This window comes from Coregonus lavaretus (genome assembly GCF_964263955.1).
Source record: "Coregonus lavaretus genome assembly, chromosome: 9".
Classification (NCBI taxonomy): domain Eukaryota; kingdom Metazoa; phylum Chordata; class Actinopteri; order Salmoniformes; family Salmonidae; genus Coregonus; species Coregonus lavaretus.
This window is the reverse complement of record NC_139996.1, coordinates 16,152,271-16,169,953: the sequence shown is the minus strand read 5'-3', so window position 1 is coordinate 16,169,953 and position 17,683 is coordinate 16,152,271. Positions and strand designations below refer to the sequence as shown.

Genomic DNA, 17,683 nt, shown 5'->3' with positions numbered 1-17,683 from the left:
CACAAGTATATCACAGAGTGCATGTGTGCTTATGGAAGATTCAAAACAACTTGGGTTACATCATCCTCTCACTAACATCCAGTTTTGTTAATTGGCCAGCGCAGGTCATGAAATGGGAGAAGTATTGTATGCTACTGTAAGTCCTTGTTTTTGGAGCAGCTATTTCGTGTGTTTAGTTCATTTGTAACTTTATATTACAGCATGCATATATACATTCTTGTTGAATAAAGCCTGGTATTATTGATCTGAGGATAGCCTGTATGCAATTTGGTCTAGGATTCAGAAAGCATTATCAGCAGGGCTGGAATGGTTCACAATCACGTTTTGCCCTATTTAATAGGTAGCCCATTTCAATGGAGTATTCTACAAACAAATTGCGACATATCCTTCGAAATTACTTTGGCTCTTCCTAGAAATAGCACACCATCAACACACTTCAGTAGCTACAATAAGGGAGTTCGGTTACTCCCGCCTGGGCCCCGGTGTAGGCGTGTTTTGCGTCCGCTGAAAACTGAGGGCATTCGATTTAGAACCGGGCGGCCTCCCGGCGTGAGCCAGGTGCCTGGTTTAAAGCCCACTGCGATGTCGCCTCAAAACAAAAGTGACTTAATTAAGCACGTGTAGTAATTAGTAGGATTCTGTGGTTTCCCATGCAAAAGTGATTACGTTTGATAAAAACACTTTATCTGCCTTCCCAATTAAAAATAGAAAATACAAACATTTATTTTATGGAAAAGAGATGTATGTTTCTGGATGATGCACAATGCTGCCTTGTTAACAAATGACCGAGCCGCGCAGATTACTGTTCGATTTGAGAAAGGCGCGCCTCCCTCACCGCTTCTGCTCGTTTATGTCACGGCCAAGAGCCGGTACCCCGCGACTCAGCATAATCGAATCCGCCCAATGCGGGGAACGTACCAAACCGAACCCCCAATTTCCCCAAACTGACCGCTTGCGTGTGTGTTGTCTGGAAGGCAAGGAGAACAACGCAGACTCGGCGGTGTCAATCAGCTTGTGTTGCTAGCTATTACAAGTTGTAATAAGCAAGCTAAACTTTACCACCCAATATATTTACTGTTTTTACACGGTGAGTGAACAGAGCAAATATGTTAGCATTGAGTTTATTGCTATTTGTTAGCATCAACACGGGCAAAAGTTACGTTTAATAGCTATCTAACGTTAGCTAGCTAGACATGTTTTGTTCGCACTCCATTGAATGGAAAGTAGCGAGCTTCTGCCGGTTTAGTACTTAGTTTGCTGACTGTCCTACTGGTAACATTCAGCTAGCTAGTAAATACTTGGGTAAAAATGCGTTTATAGACAACTTTATAGCTAGTTCATATCTGATGAAATTGCAATGGCTAGCTTATGTTTTTCCCTGTAGCAGAACAGCGATGGACTGTGGGGATGTTCAGTGCACTCCCCTGGTCTTTCTGACTTTCCTTCAGCAGCAGATCTGCAACAATGCGGAGCTCCGGAGAGAGTTGGACTCATTGGGCCGGGAGCTGAAGCTTTCCCAGGACATAAACGGCAATGGTCTGGGTATTGACATCCACGAGGAGGGCGAGCTTCAGACAGATGGACACTTCTGCAGCAGCAGCAGGATCTTACTGGAGGGGCTTGAGCCTCAGGTTGCGCTGGCATGGCCCGGTGGGTTGGTTGGTTTACTTCGTTTTTCTTTTACTGTATGATTGAAATTTCATCAGTCACATTCGCTTAGGTTTGACAAGTCGAAACCTTGGGACTATAAGGTTCTATCTGACATTTTTGTCAAAAATGAGTTAGTCACATATATTTGATCTGTGAAGTACTATTAGAATTTTAGCAACCAGGAAATGGCGGAGTGATTTCTGCATAGTGCATCTTTAAGTCAAAAAAATGAAAAACTAGAAAGTTCTATCTGTATAAACCAATTTGAACTTGGTCCTATCTGCAATCCAATCACAAGCCTGAACAAATACAGACGGAACAATCAGAACACGTCTTTGCCATCTCACTCTATGTATGGTCTACGGCAGGCTAGTCAAGCCAGCAATAATGGCATTCAAGCAAAAACAACACTGTCAGAAAGCTTAAAGTAAATTGTTGTCACATCGTTGTTCAGTGACAGTAATTCAGCTGATGATCATAATACATTTCTTAATGTATTTGATAGTGTTCTGACTATCTTGGTAAAATAGTGTTATTCTATCATTAATGTATTCAAATAGCTACAGTTTTCTTAACTTTACATTTCTAATTAAGAAGTTGCAGATAGAACCTTATCTATAATTGATTTGCAGTAAAATGGGCAGAAATAGATTTTTTTATTTTTTATACGATTTCTCTAGCAAGGATTTAGCTAGGACTGTCTGTGAGTGGTCTGAGTGGGGAGGGGGAAACTAGCTGTTAATGGCAGAGAGCTTTGGAACTCTCTTTGTTATTGGTCTATTAACCAATTTACCACATGGAGATGTCACCATGGAAAGCCGAAACCCCCGCCCATGCAAACCTGCTGATTAGAAGGTCCTGTGTAGATTGTATTTTCAACCAGCAATTAATTATCAGGAAATAACACAGATTTTAAAAAAACACTATTTTATAGTGTTAGTTTCATCAGCTGTTGTACAATATGATACAGTGGCGCAGTGGTCTAAGGCACTGCATCGCAGTGCTAGCTGTGCCACTAGAGATCCTGGTTCGTATCCAGGCTCTGTCGTAGCCGGCCGCGACCGGGAGACCCATGGGGCGGCGCACAATTGGCCCAGCGTTGTCCAGGGTAGGAGAGGGAATGGCCGGCAGGGATGTAGCTCAGTTGGTAGAGCATGGCGTTTGCAACGGCAGGGTTTTGGGTTCGATTCCCACGGGGGGCCAGTATAAAAAATAATGTATGCACTCACTAACTGTAAGTCGCTCTGGATAAGAGCGTCTGCTAAATGACTAAAATGTAAATGTAATACAAAAAACAGGAAAAAATGATTTTGGACTGCACAGGGCCTTTAAAAAATGGAAGTGTTAATGAATTGACCTACAAAAAAGCAGAGAACCATTCACACAGATCCGATACCTGTATTTTGGTTACAGGGTCTGTGAAAATACAGGAATCATGACTAGGTCTTTATGTGGGTTTTAATTTACCATGGGGCAATTCCACTGTAAAATAATGATTCTGAGACTATGCCAAAAAAAACAATGATTACAAAGTTAAACAAACCATACAACTCTATGCACAAGGATGACTTGTATGGTTTGTTTAACTTTGCAGTCATTGGTTTTTGTTTGGCATACATTTTAAAGTGAAAAATCTGAGTTCCAGCATTCTGTTACTGTGGAATTGCCCCATGATTTTTACCCCCTACCCCTTTCAGATATACACTACCAGTCAAAAGTTTGGACACACCTACTCATTCAAGGGTTTTTCTTTATTTTTACAATTTTTTACATTGTAGAATAATAGTGAAGACATCAAAACTATGAAATAACACATATGGAATCATGTAGTAACCAAAAAAGTGTTAAATCAAATATATATTTTATATTTGAGATTCTTCAAATAGCCACCCTTTGCCTTGATGACAGCTTTGCACACTCTTGGCATTCTCTCAACCAGCTTCATGAGGTAGTCACCTGGAATGCATTTCAATTAACAGGTGTGCCTCCTTAACAGTTAATTTGTGGAATTTATTTCCTTCTTAATGCGTTTGAGCCAATCAGTTGTGCTGTGACAAGTTAGGGGGGGTATACAGAAGATAGCCCTATTTGGTAAAAGACCAAGTCCATATTATGGCAAGAACAGCTCAAATAAGCGAAGAGAAACGACAATCCATCATTACTTTAAGACATGAAGGTCAGTCAATACGAAACATTTCAAGAACTTTGAAAGTTTCTTCAATTGCAGTCGCAGAAACCATCAAGCGCTATGATGAAACTGGCTCTCATGAGAACCGCCACAGGAATGGAAGACCCAGAGTTACCTCTGTTGCAGAGGATAAGTTCATTAGAGTTACCAGCCTCAGAAATTGCAGCCCAAATAAATGCTTCACAGAGTTCAAGTAACAGACACATCTCAACATCAACTGTTCAGAGGGGACTGTGTGAATCAGGCCTTCATGGTCGAATTGCTGCAAAGAAACTACTACTACATTTTTACATTTTACATTTTAGTCATTTAGCAGACGCTCTTATCCAGAGCGACTTACAGGATCAATTAGGGTTAAGTGCCTTGCTCAAGGGCACATCGACAGATTTTTCACCTAGTCGGCTCGGGGATTAGAACCAGCAACCTTTCGGTTACTGGCACAACGCTAAAGGACACCAATAAGAAGAAGAGACCTGCTTGGGCCAAGAAACACGAGAAATGGACATTAGACCGGTGTCTTTGTGAGACGCGGTGTGGGTGAACGGATGATCTCCGCATGTGTAGTTCCCACCATAAAGCATGGAGGAGGAGGTGTTATGGTGTGGGGGTGCTTTGCTGGTGACACTTTCTGTGATTTATTTAGAATTCAAGGCACACTTAACCAGCATGGCTACAACAGCCTTCTGCAGCGATACGCCATCCCATCTGGTTTGGTGGGACTATCATTTGTTTTTCAACAGGACAATGACCCAACACACCTCCAGGCTGTGTAAGGGCTATTTTACCAAAAAGGAGAGTGATGGAGTGCTGCATCAGATGACCTGGACTCCACAATCCCCCGACTTCAACCAAATTGAGATGGTTTGGGATGAGTCGGACGGCAGAGTGAAGGAAAAGCAGACAACAAGTGCTCAGCATTTGTGGGAACTCCTTCAAGACTGTTGGAAAAGCATTCCAGGTGAAGCTGGTTGAGAGAATGTAAAGCGTGTGCAAAGCTGTCATCAAGGCAAAGGGTGGCTATTTGAAGAATCTCAAATATAAAATATATTTTGATTTTTTAAACACTTTTGGTTACTATGATTCCATATGTGTTATTTCATAGTTTTGATGTCTTCACTATTATTCTACAATGTAATTATTTTTTTGAAATTAAGAAAAACCCTTGAATGAGTAGGTGTGTCCAAACCTTTGACTGGTACTGTATAAAAAAGCTGGCATGGTAAAATAGTGGGATTTTTGTCTGTATATGAAATGGATATTAGAAAAGGGGCAGTATATGTACTGCTGAACATCTCAGCTTTACTGTACTATGTGACAGGGATCTGGCACACCTGCATTGAACCGTTGTTGTGAAAGTGATTGAAAATTATACTGTGTTGTATATCAAAATGTGGATACTTTATAACTGTTCATATTCAATATGATTTTGACTAACATGTTCTTTGCCCTCCAGATAACCCTGCCGAAGAAGAAGCCCTGAGAGGTGTCGCTGCAGGGCTGATTGAAATAGCTGATCAGCTTGAGCGTAATGTGGTGGCCCAGGCTGCTGAGAATCTGACCAAGAAACTGCAGAAGTATTCCATTGGGGTAGGTTTCTGGAATCCTGGTTACTTGGATTGCTCAGAACTATACTGAACAAATATATAAGTGCAACATGTAAAGTGTTGGTCCAATGATTCATGAGCTGAAGATAAAAGATCCCAGAATTTGTCCATATGCACAAAAAGCTTATTTCTCTCATATTTTGTGCACAAATTTGTTTACATCCCTGTTAGTGAGCATTTCTCCTTTGCCAAGATAATCCATCCACCTGACAGGTGTGGCATATCAAGAAGCTGGCAAATCCCCCTGGATAGATTATTAATTGAAAAATGGTATGGTTGAGAGGGATGAGGCAAAGGGAATAGCAAGTAAGTCTGACAAAACAGCAGACTGGAAAACATACAGTGAATTGAGAAATCACGTAACTAAACAAAAATAAGAAACTATACTGTGGAACAAAGATAAATTATATAAAGAATGATAGTAAGAAGCTCTGGAGTACTTTAAATGAAATTCTAGGCAAGAAAGCAAACTCGACTCCATCCTTCATTGAGGCAGATGGCTTGTTCATAACAAAACCCTTTGATATTGCCAACCACTTTAATAACTTTTTTGTTGACAAGATTAGCATACTTAGGTACAGTGAGGGAAAAAAGTATTTGATCCCCTGCTGATTTTGTACGTTTGCCCACTGACAAAGACATGATCAGTCTATAATTTTAATGGTAGGTTTATTTGAACAGTGAGAGACAGAATAACAACAAAAAAATCCAGAAAAACGCATGTCAAAAATGTTATAAATTGATTTGCATTTTAATGAGGGAAATAAGTATTTGACCCCTCTGCAAAACATGACTCAGTACTTGGTGGCAAAACCCTTGTTGGCAATCACAGAGGTCAGACGTTTCTTGTAGTTGGCCACTAGGGTTGCACACATGTCAGGAGGTATTTTGTCCCACTCCTCTTTGCAGATCTTCTCCAAGTCATTAAGGTTTCGAGGCTGACGTTTGGCAACTCAAACCTTCAGCTCCCTCCACACATTTTCTATGGGATTAAGGTCTGGAGACTGGCTAGGCCACTCCAGGACCTTAATGTGCCTCTTCTTGAGCCACTCCTTTGTTGCCTTGGCCGTGTGTTTTGGGTCATTGTCATGCTGGAATACCCATCCACGACCCATTTTCAATGCCCTGGCTGAGGGAAGGAGGTTCTCACCCAAGATTTGACGGTATATGGCCCCGTCCATCGACCCTTTGATGCGGTGAAGTTGTCCTGTCCCCTTAGCAGAAAAACACCCCCAAAGCATAATGTTTCCACCTCCATGTTTGACGGTGGGGATGGTGTTCTTGGGGTCATAGGCAGCATTCCTCCTCCTCCAAACACGGCGAGTTGAGTCAATGCCAAAGAGCTCCATTTTGGTCTCATCTGACCACAACACTTTCACCCAGTTCTCCTCTGAATCATTCAGATGTTCATTGGCTAACTTCAGACGGGCATGTATATGTGCTTTCTTGAGCAGGGGGACCTTGCGGGCGCTGCAGGATTTCAGTCCTTCATGGCGTAGTGTGTTACCAATTGTTTTCTTGGTGACTATGGTCCCAGCTGCCTTGAGATCATTGACAAGATCCTCCCGTGTAGTTCTGGGCTGATTCCTCACCATTCTCATGATCATTGCAACTCCACGAGGTGAGATCTTGCATGGAGCCCCAGGCCGAGGGAGATTGACAGTTCTTTTGTGTTTCTTCCATTTGCGAATAATCGCACCAACTGTTGTCACCTTCTCACCAAGCTGCTTGGCGATGGTCTTGTTGCCCATTCCAGCCTTGTGTAGGTCTACAATCTTGTCTCTGACATCCTTGGAGAGCTCTTTGGTCTTGGCCATGGTGGAGAGTTTGGAATCTGATTGATTGATTGCTTCTGTGGACAGGTGTCTTTTATACAGGTAACAAGCTGAGATTAGGAGAACTCCCTTTAAGAGTGTGCTCCTAATCTCAGCTCGTTACCTGTATAAAAGACACCTGGGAGCCAGAAATCTTTCTGATTGAGAGGGGGTCAAATAATTATTTCCCTCATTAAAATGCAAATCAATTTATAACATTTTTGACATGCGTTTTTCTGGATATTTTTGTTGTTATTCTGTCTCTCACTGTTCAAATAAACCTACCATTAAAATTATAGACTGATCATTTCTTTGTCAGAGGCCAAACGTACAAAATCAGCAGGGGATCAAATACTTTTTTCCCTTAGTGTATGACATGCAAAAAACAAATGCTGAGCCTTCATAATAATAATAATAATAATAATATGCCATTTAGCAGACGCTTTTATCCAAAGCGACTTACAGTCATGCGTGCATACATGTTTAGGTATGGGTGGTCCCGGGAATCGAACCCACTACCCTGGCATTACAAGCGCCAAATTCATGCATAATCTACCAGATAATGAAAGACAACCACTGTAGTTTTGAGTTCCACAAAGTGGGTGTGGAAGAGGTGAAATAATTGTTGCTATCTATAAGGACAAACCACCCGGTACCGACAACCTGGATGGTAAATTGCTGAGGATGGTAGCGGAATACATTGTGACTCCTGTCTGCCACATCTTCAATTTAAGCCTAGAAGACGGTGTGTGCCCTCAGACATGGAGGGAGGCAAAGGTCATTTCACTACCCAAGAATAGCAGAGCACCCTTTAATGGTTCAAACAGCCGACCAATCAGCCTTTTAGAAGTGCTTAGCAAACTTTTGGAAAAAATGGTTTGATCAAATACAAAGTTATTTTACAGAAAACAAATTAACAATAAACTTTCAGCATGCGTATAGGGAAGGGTGCATAATTCTCAGCACTGACACAAACTACTGATGATTGGCTGAAAGAAATTGATAGTAAGAAGATTGTGGGAGCTGTTTTGTTAGACTTCAGTGCAGCTTTTAATGTAATTGATCATAACCTATTGCTGAAAAAATGTATGTGTCATGGATTTGCATCCTCTGCCTTATTATGGATTGATTGAAAGTTACAAATCTAATAGAACACAGAGGGTTTTCGTTAATGGAAGCGCCTCTCATGCAAATTCAGTTGAGTGTGGTGTATTGCAGGGCAGCCGGCTAGGGGCATTATTGTTTTCTGTTTTTACAAATCACCTTCCACTGACCTTGAATAAAGCCTGTGTGTGTATGTACGCTGTCGACTCAACAGTCAAATAAATAACATAGAGCTCCAGTCACTTTTAGAATGGGTAACTAGCAATAGGCTGGTGCTAAATAACTCAAAAACTAAAAGCATTATTTTTGGGACAAATCACTCGCTCAATGCTAAACCTCGTTTAGATCTATTATTGAATAATGTGGTTGTTGAGCAAGTTGAGGAGACTAAACTGCTGGGTGTAACCCTAGATAGCATGCTTTCATGGTTAAAACATATAGACTCAATGGTTGTTAAATGGGAAAAGGTCTGTCCATGATAGGGCGTTGCTCTGCCTTCTTGACATCTCAGTCGACCAGACAGGTCCTACAGGCCCTAGTTTTGTCGCACCTGGACTACTGCCCAGCTGTGTGGTCATGTGCGGCAAAGAAGGACATAGGTAAATTGCAGTTCGTCCAGAACAAAGCAGCACGTATCGCACTTAGATGTACACAGAGGGAAAGTGTCAGTAACATGCATAAGTCTCTCCTGGCTCAAAGTTGAGGAGAAATTGACTGGATCACTATTGGTCTTTGTGCGAGGTATTGATGTGTTGAAGATACCGAACTGTCTGTTCAAGCAGTTGGCACACAGTTCGAACACTCATCGGTACAACAAAAAACATGCAACCAGAGTTCTGTTCACAGTCCCCAGGTCCAGAACAGAGGCTGGGAAACGCAGTTGTAGCTCAGTTGGTAGAGCATGGCGCTTGCAACGCCAGGGTTGTGGGTTCGATTCCCACGGGGGGCCAGGGGGGCCAGTATGAAAATGTATGCACTCACTAACTGTAAGTCGCTCTGGATAAGAGCGTCTGCTAAATGACTAAAATGTAAATGTATTAAATAGAGCCATGACTACATGGAACTCTGCCACCACAGGTAACTCAAGCTAGCAATAAAACACATTTTTAAAAAACATAAAAGAACACCTTACCCCACAAAGGGGCTGTGAAGAGACACAGCCATTTTATATATATTGTATTGTAATTTGCACTGTATTATGTATTAGACCTAGATATTGTGTGTATGTACTAATGTGTAGGCTATGTGTGACATTTTAAATTGATGTATTTCAGTCCTTGACTAATAATGTTCTGTATTATGTCATGTTTCATGTGGACCCCAGGAAGAGTAGCGGATGCTTTTGCAGCGGCTAATAGGGATCCTAATAAATACTAAATAAATACTAAACAGCATGATCATTACACAGGTGCACCTTGTGCTGGGGATAATAAAAGGCCTCTCTAAAATGTGCAGTTTGTCACACAACACAATGCCACAGATGTCTCAAGTTTTGAGGGAGCGTGCAATTGGCATGCTGACTGCAGGAATGTGCACCAGAGCATTGAATGTTAATTTCTCTACCATAAGCCTCCTCCAACATCGTTTTAGAGAATTTGGCAGTACGTCCAACCTGCCTCACAACCATAGACCACGTCAGTCCAGGACCTCCACATCCGGCTTCTTCTTGGGATAGTCTGAGACCAGCCACCTAGAGAGCTGATGAAACTGAGGAGTATTTCTGTCTGTAATAAAGCACTTTTGTGGGGGGGAAACTCATTGGCTGGGCCTGGCTCTCCAGTGGGTGGCTGCTCCCTTGCCCACTCATGTGAAATCCATATATTAGGGCCTAATTAATTCATTTCAATTGACTGATTCCCTTATATGAACTATAACTCTGTAAAACCGTTAATTGTTGCATGTTAAGTTTAGATTTTTGTTCAGTGTATATATAGAATGTCTATGTCTAGAAATGTATGTAAATCATGGTGTTCCTGCTGTGAATTGAAACCACAGGGGTTATAAAGTATTATCTAGTAATGGGTATAAGATCAATCCATAAGTATGTCAAAGGTCTGATGCCTGTGTGTGTTCCTCAGCTGTGGAAGCACCACCTAGCCCTGGAAGTGGAGTGGGTGAAGAAGCAGGGCCTGGGCCCTGTGCTGGACCATCTACCCCAGGAGAAGGTGATCATGGCCCTCACGCTGACCCTGGTGAAGGGGGTGTGTGAGCACGCCCCCCTGCTGCTCCGTAACCTGTTCAACACAGCAGTTCAGTTCATAAACCCTACCGTGGCCAGGTGACTTTAAAACAGACCCCAAACTCTACGGACTCTCCACTCTGGACGGATGCTTGATTACCAATCAATAGTGAGTGTGCCGTTTAGTTCAGGGGCACATTCATTTTCTTAACAAGCTACTCAGTAAATATAGAACATTCAAATTATTTTTTTGAAAAGATGTGATTCTGAAAGTGTTTGCCACTGGATTTGGAAACTTGAGTGCTTTATTTTACCAGCTCTGATACTGCAAAGGGATAGAGAAGTGTCATGCATCGTCTGCTGTTTTCACTTCCACATACATTGTGCTTGAAGTTTATTTTTTTAAATACTTTTTTTTCCCAAAACAGTTTTGTAACAATACATGGCTTCCTCAAAAGGGATAAATCCACTTTTTGTTTTAAAGACCATGTTAGTTTTGTTAAATGCCTTTTGGTTTGTTGTATGCATAGATATCCTATGATGATGATGCAGGGATATACATTTAAATTAAAATAAATGTAAGAGTAATACAATTATGTAAGGAAGAACCATTTTATTAACTTGTTCATGTGTACAAAACCACAACGATGCAGTTTAAATGATGTATTCTGGTCTCAAACTGTACATATAGGTAAAGTGCTAAATTGGGGATTTTACAGCCGTACTGTACTTTCCAAATACTTAGTTTCCCTTTGTACATTCTTTCAGCTAGTTTGCATACATGAAAGCATCCTTGTACATTTGCTTTCAATGGAACGAGGAACAAAACCATTTGTCTCACCCACACATCTTCTTACCCACACAACTTGCTGTTGTTTACCACCCCAGACCACACATGGTTGTATTTACACTTGGCTAAGCAGCAGTGTGTAGTGAGTTGTGTGCATCTTTACAGTTCTGATATTGACCAAGTAAGCTGTGGGAATCCACTAACCAGTGAACACAAAGCTGGACAACCAGTTTCCAGTTTAACAGAACTCCACTACTACATTTTCACTTGGATCAAGTGTTCACATTTCACGCTCCAGACTTGAGTGCCCTGTAAAAAAATTTTTATTTTTGTACTCGACACCTGAGGTCTACAGTGTATATTTTATTTTTGGATTCACATTGTACGGCAACTAACAGAGGAAGATATGTTTCCCTTAGTGGGAATGTTGTTAGCATGTTGCCTCTTGATTGTCTGTGGCAGGGCTGGCATGTTAAGCTTTGTAAATCTATACTGTACAAGGTAGGCACGCTATGGGGTTACAGCGGAATGGCAAGGCAGTGCTGGGTGGGCAGTTTTGGCCAGCAGAGGGGACAAGCGGCACCTGGCACAACAGAGGGCTGAGGACAGGGTAGCTGAAGAAAGGCAGTCCCTGTGAAGTTAGTTACTGATAGACTGGGGGAGTTGGGAATGAGAGCATAAATTGATTCAAGACAAAACTCATTTTCCTTTTGATTTTAATAGGCTCACAGTGTCAGATGAAATCAAGTAGTCATGTCTTTCATGTTTGATATTTCAATCTTAAACCTTGTATCTCTCTTGGACACAACTTGTGTTGAACAAATTAATATGAAATTCAGTGTCTTGGTGCAGTCATTCCCAGCCCTCCATCCCCTGTCGTCAGAGCACAGTACATGGAACAGGATTGACCATGGTGCTGTCATGGTTAAGCTGGCTTTAGGAGTGGTTGATGTTTTCACTCACGCAAACACACAATAGTTAACACACACAAGGTTGATAGTGACCATTGACAGTTTTATAGCAGATAATCTAAACATCTATTTTCAAGGAGATGGTTAGTAATCAAACGGCACTCCGGCTGTGAACTGCGGTGATCTTGTCCCCCTTTCTTTTCTTTTCCCCATTAAAAAACAATTTCATTGCAGTCATTATACTACTGCAATATGACCACAAATCATAACTATCTAAAGCGATAAGAGACACAGGAGTCTGTTTACTAAATGACTGAAATTAGTAACTGATATATTCATTGTGAAGAGTAGTTGGCCTTTGAGTCATGGCATCCTATTCACATCTTAAAGTGGAAGCCCTCAATTTCCCAAAACTTCCCAAAATAACATTTATCATCAGGTGGTGTAGTAAGTGACCGGCGATCAGCATTTAATAAAGGAAAGAAAAAAAGTAGATAAACATACACTATATACACACACAAAAGTATGTGGACACCCCTTCAAATGAGTGGATTCAGCTATTTCAGCCACACCCGTTACTGACAGGTGTATAAAACCAAGCACACACCCATGCAATCTCCATAGACAAACATTGGCAGTAGAACGGCCTTACTGAAGAGCTCAGTGACTTTCAAAGTGGCACCTTCATAGGATGCCACCTTTCCAACAAGTCAGTAAGTCAAATTTCTACCCTGCTAGAGCTGCCCCAGTCAACTAGAAGTGCTGTTCTTGTGAAGTGGTAACGTCTAGGAGCAACAACGGCTCAGCTGCGAAGCGGTAGGCCACACAAGCTCACGGAACCTGACCGCCGAGTGATGAAGCGCGCAGCGTGTAAAAATCGTCTGTCCTCGGTTGCAACACTCACTAACGAGTTCCAAACTGCCTCTGGAAGCAACGTCAGCACAAGAACAGTTTGTCAGGAGCTTCATGAAATTGGTTTCCATGGCCGAGCAGCAGCACACAAGCCTAAGATCACCATGCGCAAGGCTAAGCGTCTGCTGGAGTGGTGTAAAGCTCGCCGCCATTGGACTCTGAAGCGATGAATCACGCATCACCATCTGGCAGTCCCGACAGACAAATCTGGGTTTGGCGGATGCCAGGAGAACGCTACCTGCCCCAATGCATAGTGCCAACTGTAAAGTTTGGTGGAGGAGGAATAATGGTCTGGGGCTGTATTTCATGGTTCGGGCTTGGCCCCTTAGTTCCAGTGAAGGGAGATCTTAATGCTACAACATACAATGACATTCTATACGATTCTGTGCTTCCAACTTTGTGGCAACAGTTCGGGGAAGGCCCTTTCCTGTTTTAGCATGACAATGCCCCGTGCACAAAGCGAGGTCCATACAGAAATGGTTTGTCGAGATCGGTGTGGAAGAACTTGACTGGCCTGGACAGAGCCCTGACCTCAACCCCATCGAACACCTTTGGGATGAATTGGAACGCAGACTGCAAGTCAGGCCTAATCGCCCAACATCGGTGCCCATCCTCACTAATGCTCGTGGCTGAATGGAAGCAAGTCCCCACAGCAATGTTCCAACATCTAGTGGAAAGCCTTCCCAGAAGAGTGGAGGCTGTTATAGCAGCAAAGAGGGGACCAACTCCATATTAATGCCCATGATTTTGGAATGAGATGTTCGATGAGCAGGTGTCCACATACCTTTGGTCATGTAGTGTATCTATTTCACATTTTAGTGTGATATTATTAATCCCAATCAAGTGCTTTATGAACAATATTGTCCCTTTATGGGGCTCAATTCTGCAGACATACTTTTATAGGCACATCAGGGTCTCCAGTACAGTGAATCTTATATTCTTATATCACATACATACTGTAATTCTAAAAACGAATCAAAAGTCTAATCATGATCAGTTAATTACCGTAAAAATAAAAAAACCATGCCCATCTAATCCTTGAAGAAAGGTTTGCTTTTCAGAGGACATAATGTGGTCAGAACTTAGATTTTTCTATATGAATATTGGAATAGCTACCCTTTTCCCTTCCCTTCTTTGCAACAGAACAGGGAATTCTGACTCTTCTGCGCTACACCCACTAGGCTCTAAGGACAAAGAGGTACCCCAAGCTCCAGCCGAGAGGGTAACATACAGGGTGTATCTGTGACGTGCATCCGGATGGCACAGAACAGAACCAAGCACCTGGAAAACAACAGAGAAACCGTGAGAAAAAAATAATACAAATGTCCTTTCCAGTTTGAGAGTTGATGGGTTGGAGGCAGCAATGTACAACTGAAGACAAACATCTCAAAACGCCAGATGAGCAGAGATGAGAACGGGGAAAACAAAAATGGAGAGAGGGAAAATAAGTAATTGTTCACATGGTGTGTCCACCTGGTGGTGGCAGCATAGCAGCCCCGATTACCAGCAGTGAACCAGGCAGGGACCAGGGAGGAGGGGAGGTCTGGGGCCCGGTTCTTCCTGCTAGGCTACTTCTTCCGGTAGGTCATGACTCCCCAGGCCACCACAGCAGCTAGGGCCACCAGAGCGGCTCCACCATACAGCAGCACTGGGATCTCTGACTTGGGCTCTGGTTCCGTCTGCACCGGGGGCTCCTCGGCAGGGGCCACAGGGGCCTCCACAGGGGCTGGGAGTGCCTCCAGGATGGGCGCTGCAGCCAGCTCCAGCACAGTCTCTGACTGAGGTTCAGGCTGGGGCTCCTCTGGATCTGGCTCTGGAACGGGCTCTGGTTGGGGTGGTGCTGCGACTGGTTCTGGAACGGGCTCTGGTTCTGGAACTGGCTCTGCTGGTGGGGGAGTAGAGGGCGCCTTGGCGGGGTATGGGGGTGCTGCCTCCACAACAGGGGCAGGCTCAACCATACGGGCTGGAGCAGGGGGCTCTGACACTGGGACAGGGGATGGGGCACGCGGCTCTGACCGAACCGCCGACAGGGGAGCAGGCGTCTCTATGATGACCGGCTCCTCAAGATATACCACCACAGGCTCTGGGGCTGCTAGGACAGGAGGCGGAGTGTCATCCCTAAACTCCGCCCTCAGCTCAGCCAGCTCGCTCTCCGTCCCCAGCACGCTCAGCATGCTCTCCTGCAACTCTGCCCCGCCCTCACCCTCCTCTGCGTCCTCTCGCTCCACATGCACGATGTCAGAGTTGGAGGAGTTGTTCTCACTGCGCTCCTCAGCCAGGGCGCCCTCGTTGCTGTCCAGACTCTTGACGTCTTCGGGGTGGTCCATCATGCTCACCTGTGCCCAGGAATCGTTGCCTGCCAGAGACACGGGTAAGCTCTCCGTTTGCCAGCTGCCCGGCCCACTGCTGTCTCCGGTGCCCAGCAGCGATGCGGGGGGACTGAGCTGGCCAGGAAGCTGCTCTCCAGACAGGATGTAGATGTCGTTGCTGTCCTCGGTTATGATCACGCCTTGCTCCTCCTCCAGGCTAAACACTGTACCCTGAAGAGAGAAGAGAGAGGTCAGTGTTGAACCAAAAAATTACAAGTTAGCTCTTTATTAAAAGTGAAAATGGCTAATGGGTTCTAATAAGCATATTACATTTCAAGTAGGACAAAACCTATGCCAGTGGCACTATATAGCCCACTATTAAAAAAGGTGTCAAACCTCAAAATTCTATAATTTGTTGTAAATTTCCAAGCAATATCACAATAAAAATGTTTGACGCACATCTCTGAGAAAGTACACCGTGTCACATCACCATTCACTTATATTTTTTTTACAGCAGTTGCAATACAAAAGGCATTGTTGTGGTCAAGACAATTGTGCAGTCATCACCTGAAACCCCAACATCAGCCCACTGGAGGCTACAGTAAAATCAGCTTGAAACTACAAAGTAGCCAAACTGAGTCATCGTAATTACCAAAGACCTGCTGTGTTGACTTCCTGCTGAACATTCTCAGGAAGACACAGATGATATCACAACACCTCATGTAGATTTCTGTGGTTTATTGTCAAGTGATTTGTGAAGAGGTAGTGTGTTTCCCTGCCCTTGATGAATACAAGTCCCATAAATAAAATACACACCCTTGACAAGTTACAAATAAAAATATATGTATGTAAAAAAAAAAATTGGGTTAATGCATAGTTTTGATGTCTTCACTATTATTCTACAATGTCGAAAATAATAAAAAGAAAAGAAAAACCCTGGAATGAGTAGGTGTGTCCAAACTTTCGACTGGTACTGTGTGTGTGTGTGTGTGTGTGTGTGTGTGTGTGTACGTACACACACAGTTGAAGTCGGAAGTTTACATAAACCTTAGTCCTGACATTAAATCCTAGTAAAAATTCCCTGTCTTAGGTCAGTTAGGATCAGCACTTTATTTTAAGAATGTGAAATGTCAGAATAATAGTAGAGAGAATGATTTATTTCAGCTTTTATTTCTTTCATCACATTCCCAGTGGGTCAGAAGTTTGCATACACTCAATTAGTATTTGGTAGCATTGCCTTTAAATTGTTTAACTTGGGTCAAACGTTTCGGGTAGCCTTCCACAAGCTTCCCACAATAAGTTGGGTGAATTTTGGGCCATTCCTCCTGACAGAGCTGGTGTAACTGAGTCAGGTCTGTAGGCCTCCTTGCTCGCACACGCTTTTTCAGTTCTGCCCACAAATTTTCTATAGGATTGAGGTCAGGGCTTTGTGATGGCCACTCCAATACCTTGACTTTGTTGTCCTTAAGCCATTTTGCCACAACTTTGGAAGTATGCTTAGGGTCATTGTCCATTTGGAAGACCCATTTGCGACCAAGCTTTAACTTCCTGACTGATGTCTTGAGATGTTGCTTCAATATATCCACATAATTTTCCTTCCTCATGATGCCATCTATTTTGTGAAGTGCACCAGTCCCTCCTGCAGCAAAGCACCCCCACAGCATGATGCTGCCACCCCAATGCTTCACAGTTGGGATGGTGTTCTTTAGCTTGCAAATCCCCCCCCTTTTTCCTCCAAACATAACGATGGTCATTATGGCCAAACAGTACTATTTTGTTTAATCAGACCAGAGGACATTTCTCCAAAAAGTACGATATTTGTCCCCATGTGCAGTTGCAAACCGTAGTCTGGCTTTTTTATGGCGGTTTTGGAGCAGTGGCTTCTTCCTTGCTGAGCGACCTTTCAGGTTATAATATAATAATATGCCATTTAGCAGACGCTTTTATCCAAAGCGACTTACAGTCATGCGTACATACATTTTTACGTATGGGTGGTCCCGGGGATCGAACCCACTACCCTGGCGTTACAAGCGCCATGCTCTACCAATTGAGCTACAGAGGACTCGTTTTACTGTGGATATAGATGATTTTGTACCCGTTTCCATCTTCACAAGGTCCTTTGCTGTTGTTCTGGGATTGATTTGCACTTTTCGCACCAAAGTACGTTCATCTCTAGGAGACAGAACGCGTCTCCTTCCTGAGCGGTATGATGGCTGCGTGGT

The 17,683-nt window shown here is 43.2% G+C and overlaps 2 protein-coding genes across 3 annotated transcripts in view; one reads left to right on the top strand and one right to left on the bottom strand.

Annotated features, from left to right (window-relative positions):
• Nucleotides 1-950: 950 nt before the first annotated feature.
• bida (BH3 interacting domain death agonist) lies at nt 951-11,025 on the top strand. 2 transcript variants are annotated; one of them, XM_084168871.1, is made up of 4 exons: nt 951-1,087; nt 1,385-1,650; nt 5,292-5,425; nt 10,439-11,025. In XM_084168871.1, the coding sequence occupies exons 2-4, from the start codon at nt 1,395-1,397 to the stop codon at nt 10,640-10,642; spliced, it is 594 nt and encodes a 197-aa protein (XP_084024997.1). In that variant the 5' UTR covers nt 951-1,087; nt 1,385-1,394; the 3' UTR covers nt 10,643-11,025. The 2 variants fall into 2 exon arrangements, with proteins under 2 accessions (XP_084024997.1, XP_084024998.1); XM_084168872.1 differs by having other exon boundaries at nt 982-1,087; nt 1,388-1,650.
• Nucleotides 11,026-12,028: 1,003 nt separating this feature from the next.
• Nucleotides 12,029-17,683, bottom strand: part of bcl2l13 (BCL2 like 13) — a 43,954-nt gene continuing 38,299 nt past the window's right edge. Inside the window, exon 7 of the mRNA XM_084168870.1 lies at nt 12,029-15,692. Within this exon, the coding sequence (XP_084024996.1) occupies nt 14,721-15,692 (972 nt within the window). The 3' untranslated portion in view covers nt 12,029-14,720. The remainder of the gene's footprint in view (nt 15,693-17,683) is intronic.

Bases quoted from the DNA above. Each gene is read 5' to 3' on its own strand.
- bida (XM_084168871.1), top strand. From the start codon at position 1,395: ATGGACTGTGGGGATGTTCAGTGCACTCCCCTGGTCTTTCTGACTTTC. The intron at 1,651-5,291 runs GTGGGTTGGTTG...TTTGCCCTCCAG, and splicing joins GGTTGCGCTGGCATGGCCCG to ATAACCCTGCCGAAGAAGAA. The intron at 5,426-10,438 runs GTAGGTTTCTGG...TGTGTTCCTCAG, and splicing joins TGCAGAAGTATTCCATTGGG to CTGTGGAAGCACCACCTAGC.